At 46.2% G+C, this 23,371-nt stretch overlaps 1 protein-coding gene across 1 annotated transcript in view; it reads left to right on the top strand.

Moving 5' to 3' along the window:
• The window catches only part of NBAS (NBAS subunit of NRZ tethering complex), a 257,267-nt gene that overhangs the window by 204,067 nt on the left and 29,829 nt on the right, over window positions 1-23,371 (top strand). Inside the window, exons 45-48 of the mRNA XM_090280933.1 lie at window positions 6,435-6,653; window positions 9,526-9,728; window positions 12,235-12,324; window positions 19,980-20,175. Coding sequence (XP_090137059.1) covers window positions 6,435-6,653; window positions 9,526-9,728; window positions 12,235-12,324; window positions 19,980-20,175 — 708 coding nt within the window. The remainder of the gene's footprint in view (window positions 1-6,434; window positions 6,654-9,525; window positions 9,729-12,234; window positions 12,325-19,979; window positions 20,176-23,371) is intronic.

The following is a 23,371-nucleotide window of genomic DNA, read 5'->3' as shown; positions in this document are numbered from 1 at the left end:
AGCATGAGGTTTTAAAAGGAAACCAAATTGAGTAGATTTCACCCCATTCTTTATGAGTCAAAGAAATGTTTTTCAGTCTCCAAGTTAACTGTGATGTTGAAATAATTCTCCTCATGATTTCCCATTGTTCTGTGTAGTTGCTTTTAGCAATGTAAACAGTATGCAAACCCCTATGTTCCCACCTGACTCCGTGGGTAGCAGCTGGGTTTTCTTAAGTCATCTGCCATTTCCTAAACATCAGTCTTCTCTTCGAAGTCGTGCTGTGTTTATTTTAAAAAGGGGAGGAAAAGTATCTGCTTAGCAAGACTGATCAGCCTTGAGAGCCTGACCCTGATGAAAATTGTCTTGGCGGGTTTGAAATCAAGCCATTACTGGGGATAATCATCCTGACTGTGTCACTCTTCTGCTTCCTGTCCTGCCCACGTGAGCCCGGCACGCGGCCCTTCCTGTGGTCACCGCTGCGTGCCTCTCCCTCCCGCTCTGCCTGGCCTTGCCTGCTCTCTGCACTCCTGCCAGGCTGGTCACTCCCAGTCCCCATGGGCTCCTGGGACCTGGTCACCTCCCGGAAGTCTTCCGGTCTCAGTGCCCGCCCACTCCTGAGGACTCTTCTTAGCAGCGGCCTCCTTAGGCAAACCTTTCCGGGCGCCCCAGCCCCTGACTGCCGTCGGGACAAGTACGCCCCCCAAGGCCCTTCAGTGGCATCTCATGTGTGCCCTATTGTAGTTGTACAGTGACCACGCTGCTCTGCATTTCCAGCCCAACTTTGACATCCCCCCAGGCAGGGACCGGATCTCATTTGGGCTGTGTCATCAGCACCCAGCCCGAGGCAGACCCACAGCACACACTCAGTGGGTGTCTGTCCAGTGAGTACACTGACGGTCATCACTAGTTTAATGTCCTCGTGCCTCTTCCTCCATGACTTCCGATCACCCTGGATTGTCCTGGATTTTGTTGCAGGTCCTTGAAACCGTCCTTTTGCAATGTTAGTCTCTCGCAGAGCCCTCAGACAGGAACAGGACATTGCAGAGTCACTGGTACGTGGGAGCCATTTGGCACATTCTGGGCACACGTTTCTAGGGACATGTTGAGAAGATGTCATTTCATGGCCCCTTTAAAGGTTCTTTTCCAGAGTGGACCAGAGTCGTTCAGTAATTGAGCCGCTGTTTTCTGTCTGCGTGCAGTGTGCCAGGCATTGCATTAGGTGCTAGCAGTACAGAGACTTGGAAAGCGGTTTCCACCCGAAGGACTTCATTGTTCAATCCGGGGGACGCACAGTGCGGCGCGTTCTGTGACGTGGGTAAGCGGAGTGCTCCGGGGGGGCACAGACAGCAGCAGTGTCCTGGGGCGGGGACCGTGCCGGGGACGGACGCTTCCGGAGGAGTGAGCTCCGAGCTGATGGTTCTGCACGGACAGGCGAAGGGAGGCTTGGAAAGGCCAGCATTTTTCTTTCTCTCAGAGACCCGTAGTTTCAGGGATTTCTTCGGCCTGAGATTCTCCTACCGTGTATTTTTACATGGGGACCGAGCAAGACATCCCCATGTCATTGTCCTCAGTGTGCCAGACGCCTTCGTGGCTTCTGAATCCCGGCGGTTGAGGTTGCATAGCTAGTCGCACTCAAGGTCACTTACAGTTTATTCATCTTTCCAACTATGGCTTTTTAGTCTTACAGGCCAGGGCGTCAGTGGGCTGCGGCCTGCAGGCCAGGTTCAGGCGCCCGCCTCTGAGCTCAGACTGGGGTTCAGAGCTTTATAAGGCGTTGGGAGAACTGCCCGACCAGCCAACCAAACGGAACAATCTGTGACAGAGACTTGCAAGGCCCGACACATTCCCTGTGTGGCCCTTTCTCCGCCTGCTCTGTCCAAACCGAGGTGCTCACCGGGGTTACACATGCACCCCGTTTCCCACCTCGGCAGCTCTGCTTTTGCTCTTCTGGTTTTCAAAACGTCATTCGTCTACCATAGAATCAACAAATCGGGCATTTATTGTGGACGACCGCCGTTCCGGGCTCCGGGAAGGTAACGGTGGTGGGCATGAAGGAAATAGAAACTCAGTATGTCAGTTGTGAAGAAGAAAAAAAATAATGCCCGGTCAGGAGAAAGTCCCGAGGGAAGCCCAGGGACCGGGCATGAGGATTTCTGGGAGAACGTTTCCACCAGAGGAGCCAGCAAGTGGTGGAAAGGTGCTGAGGGATGCGGGGAGGCCAGTGTGCTGTGAGTGGGGTGACAATGCAGAAGGGGCGGGGGATGGGGTTACACAGGCAGGCGAGGTGGGGAGCACGTCCCGAAGGGCCTTCATAGGGCACTGGAGACGGGGTTTTATTCTCATGAATTGGGAAGCCATTAAATAGATTTAAGTCGAGGAGTGATGTGATCAGATTTTATCTTTTAAAACTAGCACTCTGGCCCTGGCTGGTGTGGCTCAGGGGATTGAGTGCCGGCCCATGAACTGAAAGGTCGCCGGTTCGATTCCCAGTCAGGGCACAGGCCTGGGTTGCGGGCCAGGTCCCCACTTGGGGGCGCATGAGAGCCAACCACACATTGATGTTTCTCTCCTTCTCTTTCTCCTTCCCTTCTGTTCTCTTTAAAAAGAAATAAAAATAAAATATTTTAACAAAATAAAATTAAAATGAGAATTGCCCTTCTCCTAGGTAATGCTGGAGTAACCAGTGAGAGCCAGAATCACAGGATTAACACAGCAAAGGTTTATATTCCCTCATGCTCCTGTTCCAGTGAGAGACGGCGAAGAGGTTTACACCACAGTCACTTAGGGTCCAGGCTGGTGGCTGCTCTACCGTCTGGGACCCCCTCCTCAGCTGCCATGGCTGGCAGAGAAGGGAGCCTGGATTACAGTACATGTGGGGGGTTACCTATCGCGTTGGCTCAGAAATGACGCCTCGCTTCGGTTCAGATTTCATGGACTGGAAGGTGGCTCACCGCGTGATGCTTGTGTTTGGTGATGACCGCATTGGAAGGCCAGTTAGAGCCATTGCGACGGTGAGAGGTGACGGTGGCTTGGGCTTGGGTGGGGTCAGGAAGGGCGATGGGATTTGGGGAGAGCCTGGGCATACCTTGAAGGTTCACCCAGTGCCATTAGCAGACGTCACGGGTGATTCCTCAATTTTTCCCCTTCCCACCATCTCATCTCCTAAACTGAATGGGCTTTCTTTGAGCCTGGCTCCTGTTTTCATCTCATTTCTCCTTAGGGCCTAGAAAATAGATGTTTATTACCTGTTGACTGCGTGCTAGAGCAATGTAGCCACTGAGCTTTCAAAATCCACATTTTTAAATAACAATTGCAAATTGTTATTAAATCGTTTTAGAAAATCTTTGATTGGGTATTATAATAATGTTGTATATGGATGACATGTCCATTCATGGGCTTAAAAAAAGAAGGCTAAGAAGTAAAGTATCTCGTGGCTACTAGGGTTAGTGAAGGAATTGCTGTTTTCCACTCTGGTACATTTTGTCAGTCTTACTCTCTTTTACTTCTTGCTTGTTCCATCATAGAAGAACTCAAAGAAAGCAAGTCTACTAGCTATGAGTTCAGTGTTAAACTTACACTTCTCAGCTTACCCTGTATTCTTTCAGCAGTAAACCTGCTTATGAAGGAAGGAGGTGAAGAGCGGGAGCGCCAGTGAAATGAAAGCCCTGGCATCTTTGATCACGATGTGTGTCTATCTTAGAGGTCCCGGCTCTCTCAGGAAGATGAACTCAGGGGTGCACTTATTTACACTCTATATTCCTGTGAGTGTCAGGTTATTTAGTTATTTTGAAGTATTAAAAATAAGGAAAAAAACTTTCCTGATAACACTGGTGATGGGGTAAAAAATTTAAACTGAAAATATTCACCCAGCTCTCAAGGCCAACAGCACGTTCTGGGAAAGCGTAGACTTCAGTGTGGGCCCTGACGCGGCAGCTGAGCAGACCGTCTGCGTATCTGAAAGGAGGTGGGTGATGTGTGTGGATGTTAGAGCAGAGGAGCTGCCAGCACCCTGGCTGCAGAGGCTGAAGAAACCGGTGGTCCAGGCATCTCAGCTGAATCATGACTCGGGATTAGTCTTGCAAAGAAGAGAGAGAAGAGCATGTCATTGAGGCAGCAAGCTACGTAATGACACCGATGACTAATGGAAGGCTGTGTGTCTGGAGCTTAGGGTGTGGGTTACAACGTTACTGTGAGGCTGGAGGGTTCGCTTGGGGCCAGCCTGAAAGCCCTTGAGTACCTTGCTAAGGAATTTGGGAAGCTGAGGAAAGGTTATCCTGAAGGAGAACTACGTGACAAATTTATTAGGAAGGTAAAAAACTGAATAGGCGGAAGGTGGCCTGTGTATTATATTGGTCGGTTGAACTGAAATCCAGCTTCCGTTTAATGAGCATTTGCTGTGGGTAAGACCTTTTGCTCATTGTTTCACATATTACCTCATTTAATTTCTTACCAACCCGCCAGGGACGGTTGGCAATGGCAAGTAAAAGCCTGGACAGTGAAGATCGCAGGTGGACCTATCCAAGGGTATACAGACCTGTTGTTTCTCCCAGGACCCTGCATCCTGCACATGAGAATGGCCTGCCCCGTCCCCCCTTGCCTGTCAGGCTCGGAGAATATAAACATGTGGCCAGCTGGTATACCCAGATAATTCCCCAAGCCCTTATTTCTTGGGGGAACAAATATACGTGAATGGAAAGGAGCGATTCTCTACAATATATTCTCATTTGTCCTCTGACACACACTGTCAGAGCCTGCGAGGAGGTGGACATGACCACGCGGGAGCTGTCTGATGTGCAGGGAGAGGGGACACTCATTCCAGAGCATAGGGATCTGAATTCTGGCTTTTCCTCTTCTCACTCGTGTGATGAACCCTCCCCTGAACCTCCCTGGGCTCGGTTTTTCCATCCACATGATGGGGGAATGAGGGAGGTCTGCTGACCTAAACACAAGTTCTGCTGCCTTGAATTCCTCGGCCACAGAAGGGAACACACAGGTTATCTGGACAGAAAAAGTCAATAACGTAACTGCACCTGCCGGTCAGTGGTAGCTTCTGATTTCGTTTAATGCCCCGGGAGGCTGGAGGGAGCTGTCCGGCACGGAGTGGGGCTACAGAACTTGCCCTGAGGCTGCATTTGCAGAGCAAACATGTAGTGAAAAGGCATAGGACACAGTGCTTCCCCCAAACGACCTCTTACCAGTACCCGTAGGCATTGAGAAAATGGTAGCCACGTGCATCATGACGCACTCATCGGAGCGACTGGAAGGGGACAGGCCGGAGGGCGGGGGAGGCTTGCTGCCTGTGTTTGCGTTTCAGAGGAACCGGACATGCAGTGACCGATTTTAGGGAACTTTTACAGGCACCGCGAGGTTTTGTCCGAGGCCTCTCTCTGTTGTTTTTAAAAAGTCAACCAAAGGTCTTTGTAAGGCTGTAGTAAAAGGTGCTTCAGTCGTTGGGAGAAACCTAAAATTCCGTGTCACGCAGCACAAATCAGCAGGCACACGGCGGCTCAGAGGGGCACGGTGCCTCTCTCCAGATGGGTTAGGGTTAGACTCAGTGTTGTGTTCTGAGACCAAGGGGGCTTGATACTTTGAATATCGTGAGAAAGGTATGACCCCTGCGTATCTAGCACAGCGGCTGTCACGTGCCGGAACTCAGCGGGTACTTGGTGCATAAATGAGTAAATACAGAAGTATTATAGAAAATTTAGAAGGTTGAGAACAAAATGGCTCATAATTCCAACATTTGAACATAATAGTAACTAATTTTTATGTGTGTGTACATGTATATGTGTATGTGTGTATATATATATATTTTGTCTTCGGCCATATGCACAAATATAGTGCAGGTTTTCATGTAAACATGTTATAGACAGTTTTTATTTTGATGCCTAAAATGTAACATTTTATGGTAAACAGTTTCCAAATTTCTATGATGTTTTTGTAATGCTAATTTTAATGACTGCTTAATATTTTATTGTAATTTATTATAAGCTAGCTATGTCTCTCAATATCAGACAGTTAGTTGCTTTTGAAGCTTTCTTTTTGTAGCCTTGTTCCAGTTAAAATATTCGTGCCTGTAGTATCTTCTTCTTTTGCATTCTTCCCTTTTAATAAATGATCGGAACTGGGAATTGCGGTTGTATTATAGAAATAGCTCTTCATGTTTTGCACTCCACCCAGTAGTCTGTTTGAATACCAGTTTTATCATAGCGCCGACTGCATTTGGGTATTAGCATTTTAAAAACCTCCATTTACTAATTTAACAGCACAAATGGTATTTCACTGTGTTTGTGTCACAGAAGAAAAAACTAGTATAACGAGTCCTCCTCATTGGTTAAATTGCATATGTTAAAATTGCACTTCTGTTCTCTCTCACTCACGCCTTCTTAAGTAGGCCAGATATAATGATGCAGGGCTGGTTTCTTACCATTGTTCACCCCTTTGTTTTAAAGCTGTCCGTGGAAGCACGGAAAGAGATGACTTGCAAGGCCATTAAGACAGTCAAGCATTTTATTGAGAAGCCAAGGAAAAGAAGTCCAGAAGAAGACATTCAAGAAGCTGGTGATCCTAAAGTGACCTACGCAGACACCTTGGGTCATCTGGAGAAATCCCTTGCTCACCTGGAAACCCTGAACCATAGCTTCGTTGTTTCTCTGAAAAACAGTGAACAGGTGAGGAAAAGAACACTTTTTCTATACGCTCAGCTGCTCCGAGAACGACCAGCATTTTCTTTCCTCTACCCTTGAAAGCTGTATGAGCCGTTCTGTAGGGTTTTCTGTGTCGCAGATCCCCTTGAAAATGGCCCTCAAGCCTTTATCTTTTTGTCTCTTCGCTATCACTTGATAGCCAGTTTACTTTTCTTTAAAAAGGATCCTGGGCCACTTCACACAGTCGCCAGCCTGGGAAGAAGGGGCTGGGGAGATGGGGGGGGGGGGGGCTGAGGTGAACCCAGGAGGATGCCCGGGAGAGGGGAGGTGCCCCAGCCCAGCCTTGGTGCCGAGGGTGGCGTGCCAGCCCACTTCCCACTGGCAGGTGCTGTGCTCACGAACTAAATCACAGTAGCTCTTCACCCTGAATTTTCAGAAAAACACAGAAATTACCACCCCTCTCTGTTCCAATAGTTCTGTTTTTTTCAGTTGAGTATACTCATCCGGTTTTTGTGTTCCATGTTCTCAGGATAAATTTATTAAATTGTCCCTAGTTGGCTTCTTGTTGAGACCCCCATGGTGTCTCCGAAAGCATCCTCAGGAGACTCAGGTGCCCTGCCCACGGCAAGGCGTGGGGACCAGCGTGGTAGAAGCGAACTGGGAAGCCTCTGTGGCCTTGGCGGCTTTCCTTGTGCATTATCATGCAGGACAGTCGTGGGCTTTTAGATTTTCTTTCCCATGGCTGAAAAGTTGACAAATCAGTGAGTAAATGGTTTTCATATAGGTCAAAACAAGGTTTAGGTATGTACATGTTATAAATTAAAATTTAATGCTATGGCAAATGACCCTGTGAGTGGCCACTAACCTCATCTTTTATTTTTCTTAAATCTTACATATTTCCTGAATTCTATTCTTAGCTTGTAAAAAAAAAAAAAATTCCTGACTAGAAAGATCATTCAGTGGAGAGGAGTTCCAATAATGAACAGCTAGAAGACTTCAAAATGTATATGAGACCGATGCAGACCCCTTATAGAAAGATAACGAGAACAGTTCAAAAGTTTGATAGCAATTTTCTTTCCTTCTGTCTTTCTCAGCGCCTATTGACCTGTCTAATGAATAGCATTAAATAACGGTATGAGCAAAATAGAAGCCTTCTCGGGGAACAGATTGGTTTTTCCAATCTTGACTTTATCCAGCTGACATTTACAATGCTGTAAGCCATAGTTATAAGAGCTAGGGTAAACGTGAACTCTTCAAGTGATTTAAACTTATAAAGGATTTTAATTAAAAAATTTAAATTTTAAAATACTTGTCTTATTTTTTTTTATTTTTTATCAAATATATTACACTCAGATCGGTGAATTGTCATTACTCTCCTTGAAATGTGTTGTCTTTTAATGAGTAGAATAGTGGGTTGGGGCCAAGAAGGTTATTAACAAAATATCTCATTTGTTTCAATGAGGCTGTAACTTAAAGGTACCAAATGGCTACTTGCCAATGCTGTTCAGTCAGACTGTGGATGGTCCCAAAAGGAGACTCTTCTGGTTTCTACATTGGATGTTATTTGATTTTATTAAGGGACCTTTCATAGTAAATCCTGGAAATAAACTTTCAAGGTCATACGTCTGTCCCTTTTAAGTTCAGGCCTTGATTTTAACCTCTAATTATATGCCCGGGAGAGAACATTTTAGAAGGTTAGTGCCATCTAAGGTACAGACCTTCATCCTATGGAGACTCAGTTCCCTCTTGTCTCCATGGGGGTACCAGTGAGTTCCCTGCCTACCGGCCAGGCATGGTTTTCAATAGCGAGTTTCACAGAGGGGACACAGCAAAGCAAAATTGCACCTGCCCGCCTCCAGCTTCAACAGTTTTCAGACGGTGACCCATCTCATTGCATGCCTAGCCCTGCCTGCACTCACCGTGCTCCTGGAGATTATTTTACAGAAAATCCCAGTCATTTTTTATTCTACCCATAAATAGTTCCATACCTGTTTCTAGAAGATACATTTAAACATAACCACAACAACATTACCACAATGAAAAAATAAGACCTACTAGTAATCCTTCAAGTACCCAGTTGATCAGCTGGTTGTTTTGAAAGATGGAAACGTGTGTTCAGGATGAGTCGTGAAACTGGGAAGAACCCGGGAGGTATTAGTAACATGAAGTGACTGCGTTCGGCATGCTGAGAACAGTAGTTTGTGTCCTGTTCTTAACTTGTGTGTTGACACATTCATTTTGGCAGCTGTTATCGAAGGAGGACAGGCAGCGTGACGTGGCGGCTGGGAGAGGAGGCATTTAGATTCTAACCCCGATGCCTTGCTGGCTAGCTCTGCGACTATGGGCGCCTTGGCATCTTCGGTCCTCAGTTCTCCTTTTGTTAAGATGGAGCTGAGGAAAACCCCTTGAGGGATTATTATAAGCGTTAAGTTAGATCACATGCATACAATACCTGTGTCTAGTAGTTGGTACTCAGGAGATGCTAACCGTTGTGTGGCTGTAGCATGACAATAGTAACAGAGAAGCTGGCTCTTACGGAGCAGCACCGTGTGCCTGACGTGTGCTGAGGACTGGCCAGCATTTCTGTGGTCTCATGTAATGCTCACAGTCCCCTCCGTTCACAACAACCTGTTATTCTCACCTTGGGTTTGTGGGTATTGAAATCTGAGATCACAAAGGCCCGCTAATTAGCGGTGAAACAAGGATTTGCCCTGCTGCCTGCGCGGCTCTGGAGCCGGAGTTCTTACCAGACAGGGCTTGTTCTTCTGTGTGGTTTCTGGTTACCATGTACTTCCTTGGAGAATCACCTAGATGTTTCACTATGTACATGTAGACACTTAATTTCTATTGGATATTTAGGTGTTGAATACCATCCCTTTTTTTTTTTTTTTTTTAGGAAATACTGCAGAGATACAGTAACTTCTATGATCTATCCCGGTCTGAAAAAGGGAAACTTCATGATTTGGCCGTGGCCATGTGCTTGGACGGTCAGCCTCTAGCGATGATTCAGCAGCTGCTGCAGGTGGCCGTGGGTCCTCTGGGCCTCTCGCCCAGGGATGTAGTGCAGAGTGCAGTCACGAAAATCGTCTCTGCGTTGAGGTGAGCGGTGCTATTCTGCCAGTTACAGTGCTTGTTCAAGGGGAAATACAGTGCCTATAGAAGCATCTCCTAAGAAGTACTGTACAGAAGTGAGAGAGAGATTATTAGATTTCCCAAAGTCTTATGTCTTGAGAGTAGAGAACCATGAAAATGTTTCCTTACTGGTGTTGTGTGTCATATGTCAGGAAACCAGCTAACTCCCGGTGAGACACCCCTGCTCCACATTATTCTTGAAGTAAAGGGAAGGCCAAAATGGCATGTGAAACAGCTAAGCTTCAGGCTGTTGATGACCCTAGGGTGGATTTTCCAATCTGGCTTCTCTAATTTCCCTTCACATAGTGGGGAAGTGGTCCCCAAGGTTCTTAGGAAGTACGCCAGGCAAGGTTACCATAGACTGAAGAAGGTAGACTTCTGTTAAATGTCTTAGGACATTAATTACCTGCTATGAATGGCAAAAACAAAAGCAGAAAACCCCACAGATGAAAAATTCTAACTCCATATCGATATGCTGGTGCCTCTATAGGAATGTATCCAAGGGGATTCGTGAAGAGGAGGCAGTGGAGCTAAGAAAATAATGAGGCATCAAGTGCTTTCTGAGAATAATGCAATTAGGCTAAAAGACTTGGCTGTGTTTAATTCAGCCTCCCTTTAAGCATTCTTTGTAATTCTGTATTGCTCTTGAGGAACTTTTTGATTAAATGCAAGTCAGCTTTCAGCAGCTGAACTGCCATCAAATGAGCCTTTATCAGTTTAATTACCCCAGCTTCACACCGTTTTCACTGTGGCGCTCTGAGGTAGCTGGTGCTGGTATATATGGGGCGAGAGATACAGTGTGACCCGCTTTAGAAACAATAAATGTCAGATTAGTAAGGCTTCGTACTATCAGCATTACTGGTGGTGGTGGTGGTGGTGGTGGTGGTAAGAACTACTTTCCTCTTTCAAATGAAAGAGGTTTGTTTGCCATATTTTGTACCTCTTGATTCATAGTAAATCAAGATTTTATGGGAAGCTCACAAAAATAAATATTTTGAAACATTCATGCTTGATGAATTTAGTGTACTTACTAAAAATTGCACATTTTATTAATAATTAACACGACAGGTGATATTCTTACATTTATGAAATTCTGACATAAATTGGACTTCTCCCTCCTTTACTGAGCCCATTTCTACTGAAGATCTGATTCGGTTCTGATCTAATAAATATTACACCCAGCACACTGACAATATCCAATAACCGTGAGTTAGGGCCTAGCAGTTGAAGGAAAGGGAACACCAGGAGTTCAACTACCTCTTTTCCAACGGAAAAGGGACCCCTGTTGACAGTATCCATCCCATTTACCTTTGAGAAAGTTAGTAAAATTTAGTAGCACAAAACAACAAAGGCACGAAAATAACTGAATTCAGCAGTTGATATAAATCATATGTCTTAAATTATTCGCAAAACTCAGCTAAAGCTTATTTTTCCTCTGTTGCATTTTCAGAGTTCACTAGAGTTTCAGACTCACATTTATACAGTGGACATAGGAACAGCCCCTGCCTCACGGGCCGTGGGGATCATTCAATGGCAGGATGGGGGCAGCGCCCCTAGCAGTGTCTGATATCTATTAAGTATGATGAAAATATGAGTGTTTTGATAAAAAGGCATACTGGAGAATTTGGGTGATTGTTATTGGTTTAGCCAAAAAGTTCATTTTTTTCCCCCTAAGACGGCCCTAGTAGCTCTTAGTCGTCTTTAACTTCATTTGAAACAATTTTGTTAGATTGTGTTGTGACAGCTGTCCTATCGGCGCGCATTGAAAAAAACATCAAAATTGGTGAATTTTTGTGTAGCCATTTTAATATTGAAGATGGAAGAAAATGTACATTTTCAGCATATTGTGCTTTATTATTTCAAGAGACGTAAAAATGCAACTGAAATGCAAAAAAAACCCAAAACTGTTCCTTATACGGAGAAGGTGCTGTGACCGACTGAACGTGCCAAAAGCTTTTTTGCGAAGTTTCGTGCTGCAGATTTCTCACTGGGCGATGCTCCACAGTCAGGGAGACCAGTTGGAGTTGATAGGGATCAAATTGGGACATTAATTGAGAACAATCAACATTAGACCATATGGGAGACAGCCGACATATTCAAAATATCCAAATCAATAAAGTTATTGGTGAAAAAGAAAATACTAAGTGGACTTTTTGGCCAACTCAATACATATTTAATGTTTACAATAGCTCATGTATTTAATGTTCATTGAATGTTTTTTGAATGACAGAATGCAAGTAGGTTTTTTTAATTCTCTTGATAAAAAGCATGAATATGAGTTCCTTCTGGGAAGAAAATGTTTTACTTCCATATCCTTGCTGATAGCGTAGGGCTCAGGACCGTTGAGGACGGCAGAGCAGTGTGTGCGCTCTGCTAACATCCACCTGGGCTCTTTGAGTGTGAATGCCAAGCTCGTGGCTAAGGCTTGAGCGGTCCTCTTCTCAACCAGTTCTTTTCGTTCTTCCCCTCACAGCGGAGGCAGCGCTGACCTCGGTGGGCCACGGGAGCCACTCCAGGTCCTCGAAGGTGTTGTGGCAGCCATCCACGCCAGCGTGGGCCAGGGGTAAGACTATAGCAAATTTGCCATCTCATTTGATGGCCTTCCTCAGACTCAGAATTACTTTCCATATGAAGCCTGGAAAACTAAGCAGCATTCCTAGGCGGTTCCCAAGGAGGAGCTGAGAACCTTCTGTGTAACTAAGAGTGTTTTTGCAGGTACTTCCCCCATCAGCTCTAGCTCACCTTCTCTCCTGAGCCTTGTTTGCTAAGAGAGGCTGCTGGCTTCTTGCCTCCCTCCTAGGAAGGCTAAGGAGAGGGATGCTTTGAGCTTCTTAGAGGAAAAGGGATTTACAGCCACAACACGTTAACTGTATGGGCTAAGTTGGAAATTCCTAGAGGGTATGTATTACATTATTATTTAAAAAGCTTTAAATACGTTAGATCTGTCTTGTCTGAGGACTAAGAGTGTCCAGGCTGTGTAAGTCTAGAAAGGTATGTGTCTCTAATGCTGTTTTTATAAAGAATTTTTCATTCACGTGCAGTAGTAGTGATAGGAATAAAGGCAACAATGAATTAAGAGTTAAACACTTCCCAGAGTTTACAGAAATCTTTCTCATGTCTGAGATCCATGAGATATCTAAGGCCTTGCTCCTGCTTTCTTCTTATATTGGAAAATATGATATAATCATGAAGAAGTGTTTGAAAAATGCCCCGTAGTTCCATTCACTAAGATACTTGTTTATATTTGTGTATCACCTGTGCCATTATTGTTCGAGTACAGATACATTTTTATATTGTTTTGATCAAAATTTATCAGCACTTATGTTTTATTTACTGTTGTTGTGACTTCTTCCATTTGTCTTTATATAGTGCATTTAATGATCATTGTTTTTGATGGTCGCGTATGCTGCTGCCGTGTTCAGATGAGGACAGGGGAGCCCGGAGGGAGATTGACATTCCCCGGTCAGAGGCCTGGGAAGTCGCTCCAGGACTCCGTCTGGCGCTGAGTCGCGTGTAGCGCCCAGATGCCGGGACAGCGCGTTTCCATGCGCTGCGTTGTGCCCGCCGTTTGGTGGGAGGGCCTGGGATAGGCCGTGTGGGGGACTCTGGAAAGCACTGTGAGCAGCGCCCTCCGCTTGCCCTGCCCTTGGCCTTGGCGTTTCTGCCCCCCGCTTTGCCTGTGGGCCTTTAGGTGGCTGATGTAGGCCTTTCCTTGTAGGCAGACATTACGTATTTTGTGCGTGTTGGCTGTGTGCCATGCTCCGTGCTTGGTCACGAGGAGTTAGCTTTGGGTGAGAGAGAACCCCCCACCTAAGGGGCACAGAGGCTTCACCCGAGGAGCCCAGAGTCTTGCCAGGGCAGTCAGCTTGCCCGTGGCCCTAGTTCCTGTCCAGTGGGGTGCTGAGTGCTGTGCAGAAAGCGGGCGAAGTGGGCGGCTGACTCTGCTGGGACACTCAGGGTGGGGTGCACCGGGGGGGGGGGGGGAACGACGTGGGGTGGCCCAGGAAATTGGAGTCCCGCAAGGGCCGAGGTGGATAACGGGACTCGGGGCAGAGGAGGGTGCCCGGGCGATGCAGAGCCCGCAGAGGGCACCGGCGGCGGAGGTGCTGCGTGGGAGAGTCTCAGCCGCCTTCCCGAGGCTGCACCTGCTGCCTCCGCAGGCAGCCTGTCACTCGGCGCTGGGCCACTGTGTGCCCCCCCCCGCCCCCCGCCGCTGACCTGCGGCCCGGCCCCGCCTGATGAAAGCATCTCGCACGCACTGCCTTAAGCCCCTTCCGCCTTCCGGCGGGGTCGCTCAGGCTGGCCCCCGGGGGGCCTCTCACAGAGATCAGAAGGCAGTGCTTTCCTCGGTGGGTTTCCAGCCAAATGTGCAGAAGAATCCCGCTCGGGTCTCTTGCATACAGATGAGTTTTTTTAAGCTTCGGCTTCCAAAGAGGAGGACGTTAGGGAACGGAGATACAGAACAAGGTCTTACTTTCCTTGCAGAGAATAATTACAAAGGCTTTTAAACACAACAACAACAAAAAATCCTCAAAGAATTTTATTTTTTCTTAAAAAAGAGAAAGAGGAAGAAACAGAAAGTCATAACATTTATTCCTGGCAAGTATTTTTTTTTTTTTTTTTTTGAATCACAGTTAAAACTGATGTTGTTCACTTCAGTTGCCCTTCCCGACTGTGTGCCTCTCAGGTCACTTATTCCCTGGCCGGACATGACTGCCTGGCCCCCAGGAGGCCGCGCCAGGCCTGCACACCCCAGCCCCCTCCCTCTGGGTGACATAGCAAACCTCTGTGTGACGTGAACACCCAGTGGCCTCTGCGGCACCTGTGAGATAGGAAATCCCGTCTCTGTGTACATAGGAAATCCCGTCTCTGTGTACATCATCCTGACCCTCTCTCTCTCTCTCTCTCTCTCTCATGCTCTTAGGCTGGGCCAACACCGTCCCATAATACTCCTGGCAGGGAGATTGCATAGAAAAGTAAGGGTTTGGGTGTGTATATTAATGGCTGCCACCAAGTGTTGGCTTTATGCTTAATTTTTAGCCGTTTATGCCATTATCAGCACGCCCTTCTTGTTTTTTTCTTTTTTTTTTGTATTGGTCCCTTTTAACTCCAGCCTCACCCACGAAGGCCCTGCTCCCTCTTCTTCTGCTAAGTGTAGGTCCCAGAAACCACAGCACAGACAGGCCACAGTGGGGCCTTCGGCCGCCTGTACGTCCAGTTTTTCCTTCAATTCCACTGCGTTCTTGCCTCTAGACGTCAGGGTTGAGTGTTCAAGGGGCTGAAATCGTGTCCAAACCCTTGTATAACATCTGCAGTTAAAGACGAGGATGAGGCAGTTAATGATTCAGAGGCTCGTGCATGTTAAATCTGCTTTATGGGTGTGTCTGCTTCCGCCCATTGTTCATGTCTGTCTACATGTAGCATCGTACATTGAGAATACAGCTGTTCCTCGGGATCCTTGGGGGCTGGGTTCCAGCAGCCCCGCAGATCCCGAAATTGGAAATGCACAAGTCCCTTCTATAAAATGGCTGTCCCTGGATTACTTATAATACCTAACTAATTCAAAGTAAACGTTATGTACATAGGTGCTGTACTGTATTGTTTAGGGAACAGTGACAAGGAAAACAGTCTGCGTACGTTCACTGCAGACACAATCACCATAGGACCAACTACATAGTACATGTATGTCAGCAAGAATGTAACTTTTTTCTTCAAATATTTTTTTGATCGGTGATTGATTGAATCTGGGGGGGGGGAAGAATCCATGGATACAGAGGACCAACTGTATGATATATATCCTAGTTTGTGCTTAGAATTAGTTCATTAGTTTGCTTAAGAAAAACAAGAATTTTATAAAAAATCAATAATTAAAAACTGTTTTAAAATAATATTTTCATTAAACCTGGAATTAAGAAAACACCACTACACATTTTAAAATCAAAAGGCTCGTGAACATTTGTTACTCCGTGCCAAGACCTTGGGAAGGGTTGCTCAGCAGCTCACTTAATTCTCAGAGCGACCCCGTTGGACAGATACCGTTACAGCCATCTTACAGATCAGGAGATGAGGCTCAGGCAGGGTGTGTGACTTGTCCAGGGCCACCTAGGCATGGACATGCTATGAGCTCTTCTCACCGTAGCTCACCTGGGACACTGCAGAACCCCAGCCATGGACAGAAAGGTAGTGCTTCTCACATGGCCTTGCACGTGGGACTTTCCTGAAGATCCTACTTGAGTAGGTCTTGGTGGGGCTTAAAATTCTGCATTTCTTTCCTTTTTTAAAAATGCATTTATTGGGGTGACACTGATAATAAAATTATATAGGTTCCAAGTGCACAATTCTATAATGCATCACCTGTGAACTGCATGGTGTGCCCACCACCCAAAGTCAGGTCTTCTGTCACCATGGATTTGGCCCCCTTTACCCTTAACTACCCCCACCCCCTTGCCCTCTGGTGACCACCATCCTGTTGTCTGTCTGTGAGTTTTGTGTGTGTGGTCATTGTTTGTTTGTTCATTTGTTACTGTCAGTTTTATATCCTACATATGACTGAAATCATATGGTTCTTGACCTTCTGCCCGACTGTTCCTCTGTCTGACCAGTTCCCAAGCACTAGTCAGCTGGTCTGCGGGCCGTGCTTTGGGGGCCAGGTCTTCAGGCGTCACTTCCCCGCACGGTCTGTCCTCTTCTACAAGCTTCTTGCTGCCTTGGCTTTTTTTTTTTTTTTTTTAATTTCCTGCCTTCATATACTTGAAAAACCTTTCCTAACTGGAATGGCCCACAAGCGTGAACCAGTATATTAGTGATTCTCAAAAAGAATGTCCAGAATCCAGTCCAGCCAGACAACAGATAATTAATGAAGAATTCCACTGTGCACTATTCAGACAGGAAGAGAGATTTCCTTCAGCTCTATTGGGTATGTTAGGGGTCTTTGCGTGTCTGTGTCAGTTGCCTTAAAGCTTCCTGTGTATCCAACAGGGTCTGATCATTCAGACTTCACTGAACTTTTTTGATATTACTTTGGGATTTCACATTATTTTTGATTCAGAGAGAAGACAAAAAGGCAAAGGGAAAAAGAAAGAAAAGCCCACTAGAACAAATTAAGTCCAATTTCTTCTTATTCTTCATGCTCTGTGAGGCGAAAGAGAGCGTCGGGTGTTCTCTGAGGTCCCGTGGTGTGTGACTGCCATGCCCTGTGATGCTGGGCCCTGCGGAAGCGCACGGCCGCCCGCTAGGACGGCGAGTCCCCCGGCCCCCGTGCAGAATCGGGGGCCAGCTGAGCCCACATGTACGCCTTCCCCGTCACCGTCTCTGCCTCATTATGACGATATATGCGGACACTTTTACTGATCCGTGAAACTCGGGAAGAGTAGCCACAGAGTGGTGACTAGCTCTAATCGGAGGTTAACATTTGAGATGAGAACTGTGTGCACACCCCAATTGCTGCCGTTCTAGGGATTTTTGTTTTCATACAACCTGATGATAATTCTTTGAAAGAATCACGCTTTTTATATACGACTGCAATGACATCAACACATTGTGCATTTGTTTATTTGTGGTCCTGGCTCCTTCCTCGCCAGCTGCCCCGTGGTTTCACGGCCCCTGACATGCGTGCCTCACCCGGCCCCACGTGCGGTGAGAAGGGTGTGCGCTCGGGCGGGCGCTCCATTCACGGAGGCCACGGCCCGCGAGGAGTGCGAGTGTCTGTCCCTCACTCCTAGCTCACGCACACTGACTCGCTCGCTTTTCCTCCCTCCTCCTCTGCACGGGCCCTCCCTCCCTGTCCCCCTGCCCCTTCTTCTTAATGTAGCCTAGCGTATTGCAGATGGTTCAAACTCATCTTAGTAATTTGGAGAAGAGTCACTTTTAAAGTCTTCCTGTTCCATTGTATTAATAGTTCTTAGAGGGCAGAGACTACATATTTTCTAGCTCTGTATCATCCAGTTCAGAGTTTGATGATGCTGATAATAAAAAGAGTGATGATGATGCTAATGATATTACTATTTATGTACTTCCTCTGTGCTAGGGCTTTAGATGCATTTTCTTGGTTTCACCGACTCCTCCAAGAAACACACTTTCAGAACCTTTGTCCACTTACCTGTAAAACGAAAACGATGACTTCCATGAATTTTGTCTAGAGTTGTTGGGACAGGATGGGGCCAGGACTCAGGCTCACCAGATTCCAAAAGAAGTGCTCCTTCCGCCGCACTGGGCGCGTAGTAGACGTCCAGGAGATACGGTGGCCGTCTGCTTGTTGGCGTCCCAAGTTTGCCATTTCTGATACATATTAAGAAGGACACCAGGTGAAACTATCCGATGACTTAGTAAATCTAGGAAATGCTTATGCCAGTTACCCACAGCGTTGTGTAATTTCTCTTATTCTTAAATACGGATCATTTCCATTTTTTATTTAAATTGCCATAACACTGTATCGATAATCATATATACTTAGTGCAGTGATTTTTCAACCCGTGTGCCACCGCACAGAATTTTAAAAACATGCAACACCTGGTTGTTTATTTAGTCGGGGCACTGTGCCCTCTTTCCCCTTAGACTGTCGAAATAAAAACGTGACCGCAGCCGACACAGCAGTATCTGGTGCGAATGAATCGAAATTATACCTATTTTTTTGTCAGATCGGCAAAATATATAAAATATATTTTTTGGGGGTGCCACGGAATTTTAGTAATTAGTTTCTCTGTGCCCCGAGAGGGAAAAGGTTGAAAATCATGGACTTAGTGTTACTGGAGAACATTCTCCTTCTCTGTTTTAAACATTTCTTGTGGTCTCGGGGTGTGGAATTTGGGACGTAGTTGAAGTGATTTATTGCTGGAAGCCTCCTGAGCCTCTGCTTGCGACAACACCCGTGTAATTCAGTGCTTTGTCGTGGGCCTCCGGGGCCCCGTGGGCGTGAGACTTCTGAGCAGGGGCTGCGTACCAGGCCTCAACAGTAACTCGTCGACATCATCACCAGATAGGCTGTTTCCCTCAGATGGCCCATTTGGGAGTTGAAGAGACAGAAGTCTAATACTGGACAGAAATTTGTCCAACATATCCTCGTCTCTGAATCCTTTTAGACCACATCGTTCTTTAAAACCCAAGTGCTCATATTTTATCTTGAGGGCAGTATGAAATTTTGATACCCTAACCCCATTTTGAAATTCTATCACAGAGAGAAAAGTGGTAGGAAGAACACGGGCTTTGAGGTTTGAACTATCACGGATATTTGTGTGCCTATTACACCATTTCCTTGAAGCCTAATTTCTTATCTGTAAAATGGAATTTACGTGTATAGCGTAGTGACTGTAGTTCATAATAGTGTCCTGTGTATTTGAAAATTATGGAGAGTAGATCTTAACAGTTCTCATCTCAAGAAGAAAATTTTATAACTCTATCAGGTGATGAATTTTAGCCGTATTTATTTTGGTAATCATTTTGCATTATAGTCATATATCAAATCATTATGTTGTGCACCTTAAACTAATACAATGTTATATGTCAATTATATCTCAACAAAAGTGGAAAAAATAAAATAAAACGGAACTTATAATGTCTGTATAGTTATTGGCAATAGTAATAGTTTATATAAAATTACTGAAGCTTGAGAGCTTCGCCCATTGTCTTTTATAAGATTATAAAGGGTCTTAATATCTGAGAAGGAGGGATTGTTATTTTTTATTGTTAAAATAATCATTTATTTAGTTAAAAAAAGAAGAATATATGAAAGGGTGAGGCGGGACAGCTTGTATTTATGACCCAAGGGCACGGACTTGCGGGGGGGATTGCTGGCGGATAGGGGTGCTGGGTGGAGGGGAGTAAAGGCGAAAAAATTGGAACTATTGTAACAATATAATCAATAAAATATACTTAAAAAAAAGAAAAAAATTACTGAAATGACAGCTATTATTATTGTTAATTGAAATAAGCATAATGTTATTAAACTTTGCATAAGAATTAGAGTAGCTAAGGATATAGTGATTAATGATTATAAGCTTTCTGTACCACAATTTAATGTGATACGGTTTCAAAGTTGCATTCAGGTTACATAGTTTTTAAACAGCTCATGTGGTCTGCTGTGGCACATTTAAGACCTAAACTTCTCTCAAGGGAAAGAACAGTCACCCACAATTCAGTTCTAAAGGTAGTCACTGTATCTGATGGCTGGAGGGAAAAGGAAGGCGTGGATGGCTCTGGCTGACCCTTGGTTTTGCCCTGCAGAGAGGGGCTGGTTTCCCCCGAGGATGTGCTGGCCTGGCTGCGCCCCTTCTGTGCTGATGACACGCAGCCTGTGCGGCCCCGCGTCCACGTGCTGCAGGTTCTGGGACAGTCGTTTCACCTGACGGAGGAGGACGGCAAGCTCCTCATGTTCTTTAGGACGGAAGCCATTCTCAAAGCCACCTGGCCCCAGAGGCAGGTAAGGGAGCACCCGACTGGTTACTGAATGTTTTCTCTGTTGACGATAATGAGAGGTCATTTCTGGATTCCTTTAAACTGCCTTCAGGTAAAGAAGCAGCGTGGTGACGCCGGCATCCAATGCGTTCACCCGTCCGGCTGTTCAGTGGTTAACATGTGCAGCCGGGTTTGCTTTTACTTTGTCATGGTTTTGAAGATGCGTGTGCACAGTAGATGACCTCTTACCTCACATGCGTGTGTTGTTTTTCTCTTTATAAGCTGTAGTGAGGATTTCTCCCAGTATCGGTTTCCTGTGGGGGCTCACCCTTCCGCCGGGGAACATCCAGCACCAGTTTAGCTTGTTCATGTCTTCCCTTCTCTGCCCAAGTGCTGGGGGCCCTCTCTCCTCCCCTGAACCTTGATGGAAGCAAGGTAGCAAACCTCAGGTTTCTCCACGCTGCCCATCCTTTCAGGCCCACTCAGGCCATCTTTTCTCTGCAACCTTCCCTCACCTTGTCAAATGTAACTGAAATGTGAATTTCACACATTTGAGCTTAAATTATTTATTATCGTTATTATCGTTGTAAAAAGTTTTGTTTCCTTACTGTCATGAGAACTCCAAAGCCCTGGAGGATGTACTCATCATCCGCTTTTGAATTCCTCTCAATATGTTGCACTGGAGCTCAGAGCTTAAAAATCGTGTGGTTGAATAAATGGGGATGCTAATTGCTCAGTCAAAGACACGCGATCGCTCTTGAAGTTTGGCTGCCATTCTAAACTGATGTATCCTAACGGCATGGGATCCAAGAGCCAGTAACCTCGGTCCCAGCTTCAGCAGGCAGAGCAGACCCCATGCCGACAGAAGTTGGAAAGTAAGTCTTCCCCGTCATCTCGTCTGCCGGAGAGCTTCCTGGAAGTCTGACTCCAACTTGAGTTACCTGCTGATTTTAAAGCGTTGCTTAGTAGTTTATATTTGTATCCTTTTTATTACACTTAAAGAACAATTAAAAAAATGAAGATTCTTGAGACCGAGTGAATCTTCATAATTATTTATTTCCTTCTGTGAGATAAATAAGTAGGTACCATTAGCCGTTCTTCAAAAAAGATGGACATATCAAAGGTTCTGTAATTTTGCCGGATTGCTAAAATGGATTGGATTCACCATCACTAGTACCTGAATAATACTCTCTACGAAGCACTATGATCTTACCAACATAATTAGTTTGGTCATTCTGCCTTGAATTTCGTCAGGAGATGCCTTTCTAACGTGTAGGCTGTGAACACAAATGCAGCAGTCTGCGCCTGTTTTCAGCGCATGGGAAGGTCCGTGTAACATCCCTGAGGGAAGCTCGGGATTCTGTCATGCAGTTTTTGTCCCGTGGGAAGATCTGCCCCCTCCTGACGGCGCCTCCACTTTCTGGCTCCTCCGCCTCCCCAGTGTCATCGTCCTCGATGGTCAGAGCCTGGCAGGGCGATGTGGCCCGTTTCCCTGGCTTGGAGCCGCACATTGTGTTATGTCAAATCTGCACCGCGGAAATACCACGGAAGAACCTGGGCACGGGAAAGGGGAGCGCATCCGTCTTCTCTGTCACGCCGAAGCCCTCGAGCGCACGCCGTGTGTCACATTTGGGTGCAGACGCTTCAGAAGTCGCATTTCTTATTTGAAGCGGTTTTCAACTTCCAGTTACTCTTAAGAACAAGTCCTGACTTTTGTATGATCTCAGTGATTTCTGAGATTCTAATTTCTCTGTAGCTTAACTTTTTTCAAACCCAGCACGCGAGGCAGCGTGGCGCGGAGTCCCTTTCTAAACGACCGTGACTTTGACGCTCGGAGAGTGCACGGCCTTCTCTCGTTCGCGGAGCCCACACGTGGCTTCTCGTTTCAGCACGGATTCCTCGGTGGTGCACACGCGTGTTCAGGCCCTCTGGGAGACGTCTCCCCCACAGCTGCCTCAGCTCCAGCCAGGTCATCTCACGTCCCCTCCCTCTCCCCTTCCCCGTGGGAGGACAGTTCCCTGTTCTCGGCAGCTAATGACCTGAGTTTCTTAAATGGCTGCGTTGTGGAGATAGAACTTCCACAGCCTCAGTTATGCTGTTCAGCTGTAGTCCTCTCAAAAAATAAACCAGCGAGCGTCTCCTGCTCTTCCTTTTTTTAAAAATTAAGAATTCTGTGTCAGTCTGCCATTGCTGATTCAAAGCTGCTTGGAAGGGCAAGTGAATCTGGTCGGCAGAACTCTGTCTTATAATGGTAAGTAGCTGCCTGCTACATGGAGAATGGACGCAGAAAAACGTGTCTTCAGAATGGGAACAGCAGCAGCTTCTGGGCTGTCATGGAGCTATGCCCGCGGCTGAAAATCGAGTTTGTCTCCATTATTTGTTTATTTATTTATTTAAAACGGTGTTCCCTGTCACAGAGCTAAGTCGGGGCACTAGCAGATGGGTTGCACCCATGTGTCTGTACCCTCCCTCCACCATTGTTTGATCATCTTGGGGAAGATTCTTAACCGTGAGCCTTGGCTACCGGGTATGTGAAGTGGAGCCTTGAACTAGAAGAGCAGGAGGATGATTTGCTCGCCTCACCTGTCACTCCTTCCGCACCCACTAAAGCGTTGTCTTCATCCTTGCATTCCAGACACCCGGAAGACCCCGAAATACTGATTGCCCAGGTTCTCGTTTTTCTCATTTCCCCCTACTTCCTTCTCCATTCTCCAAGGTGCTATTAAGTATGGAGATGGATTTTTAGAGGACAGATAAGAAGAGATAATGATATTGCAATGTTCAATTACCAGAAAATAAGGAACTGCTACCTTTGCCGTGGCTGGTAATCCTCTTAGGCAGACTTTGCATGCATCAAAGAGGGACTTAATATTTAATTATCCTCCAGGTGCCCAGAGTAGTGGCCCCACAAATCAGCGTGTTGCCGGGAAACGGGCCAACTCCTGCAAAATTAAATGCAGCGTCTGTGGCGCCTGCTACCTTCCAGGTTCTCAGAGAGACGGCAATTTCTAGTCTTCTAACGATTAGTTAACAGAATTAAAAATTCAGAGGCCCTCATTTTTCAACAGCTTGAGAGGCCGTCCTGTCTGTTCCAGAAATGTGTCCCAGCTGGGCAGGGAAGGGGAGGCACGGGAGAGGAGAGCCGCACGTGGAGGAGGGGACGGGCATATTGTGTTAATCCCCTCGGTACAATTTATCTGAGTTTTTCAGGTTTTGTAATT

This window comes from Furipterus horrens, unplaced genomic scaffold (genome assembly GCF_987537825.1).
Source record: "Furipterus horrens unplaced genomic scaffold, mFurHor1.1.pri manual_scaffold_6, whole genome shotgun sequence".
Classification (NCBI taxonomy): Eukaryota; Metazoa; Chordata; class Mammalia; order Chiroptera; family Furipteridae; genus Furipterus; species Furipterus horrens.
This window is presented reverse-complemented; position numbering and strand designations above follow the sequence as displayed.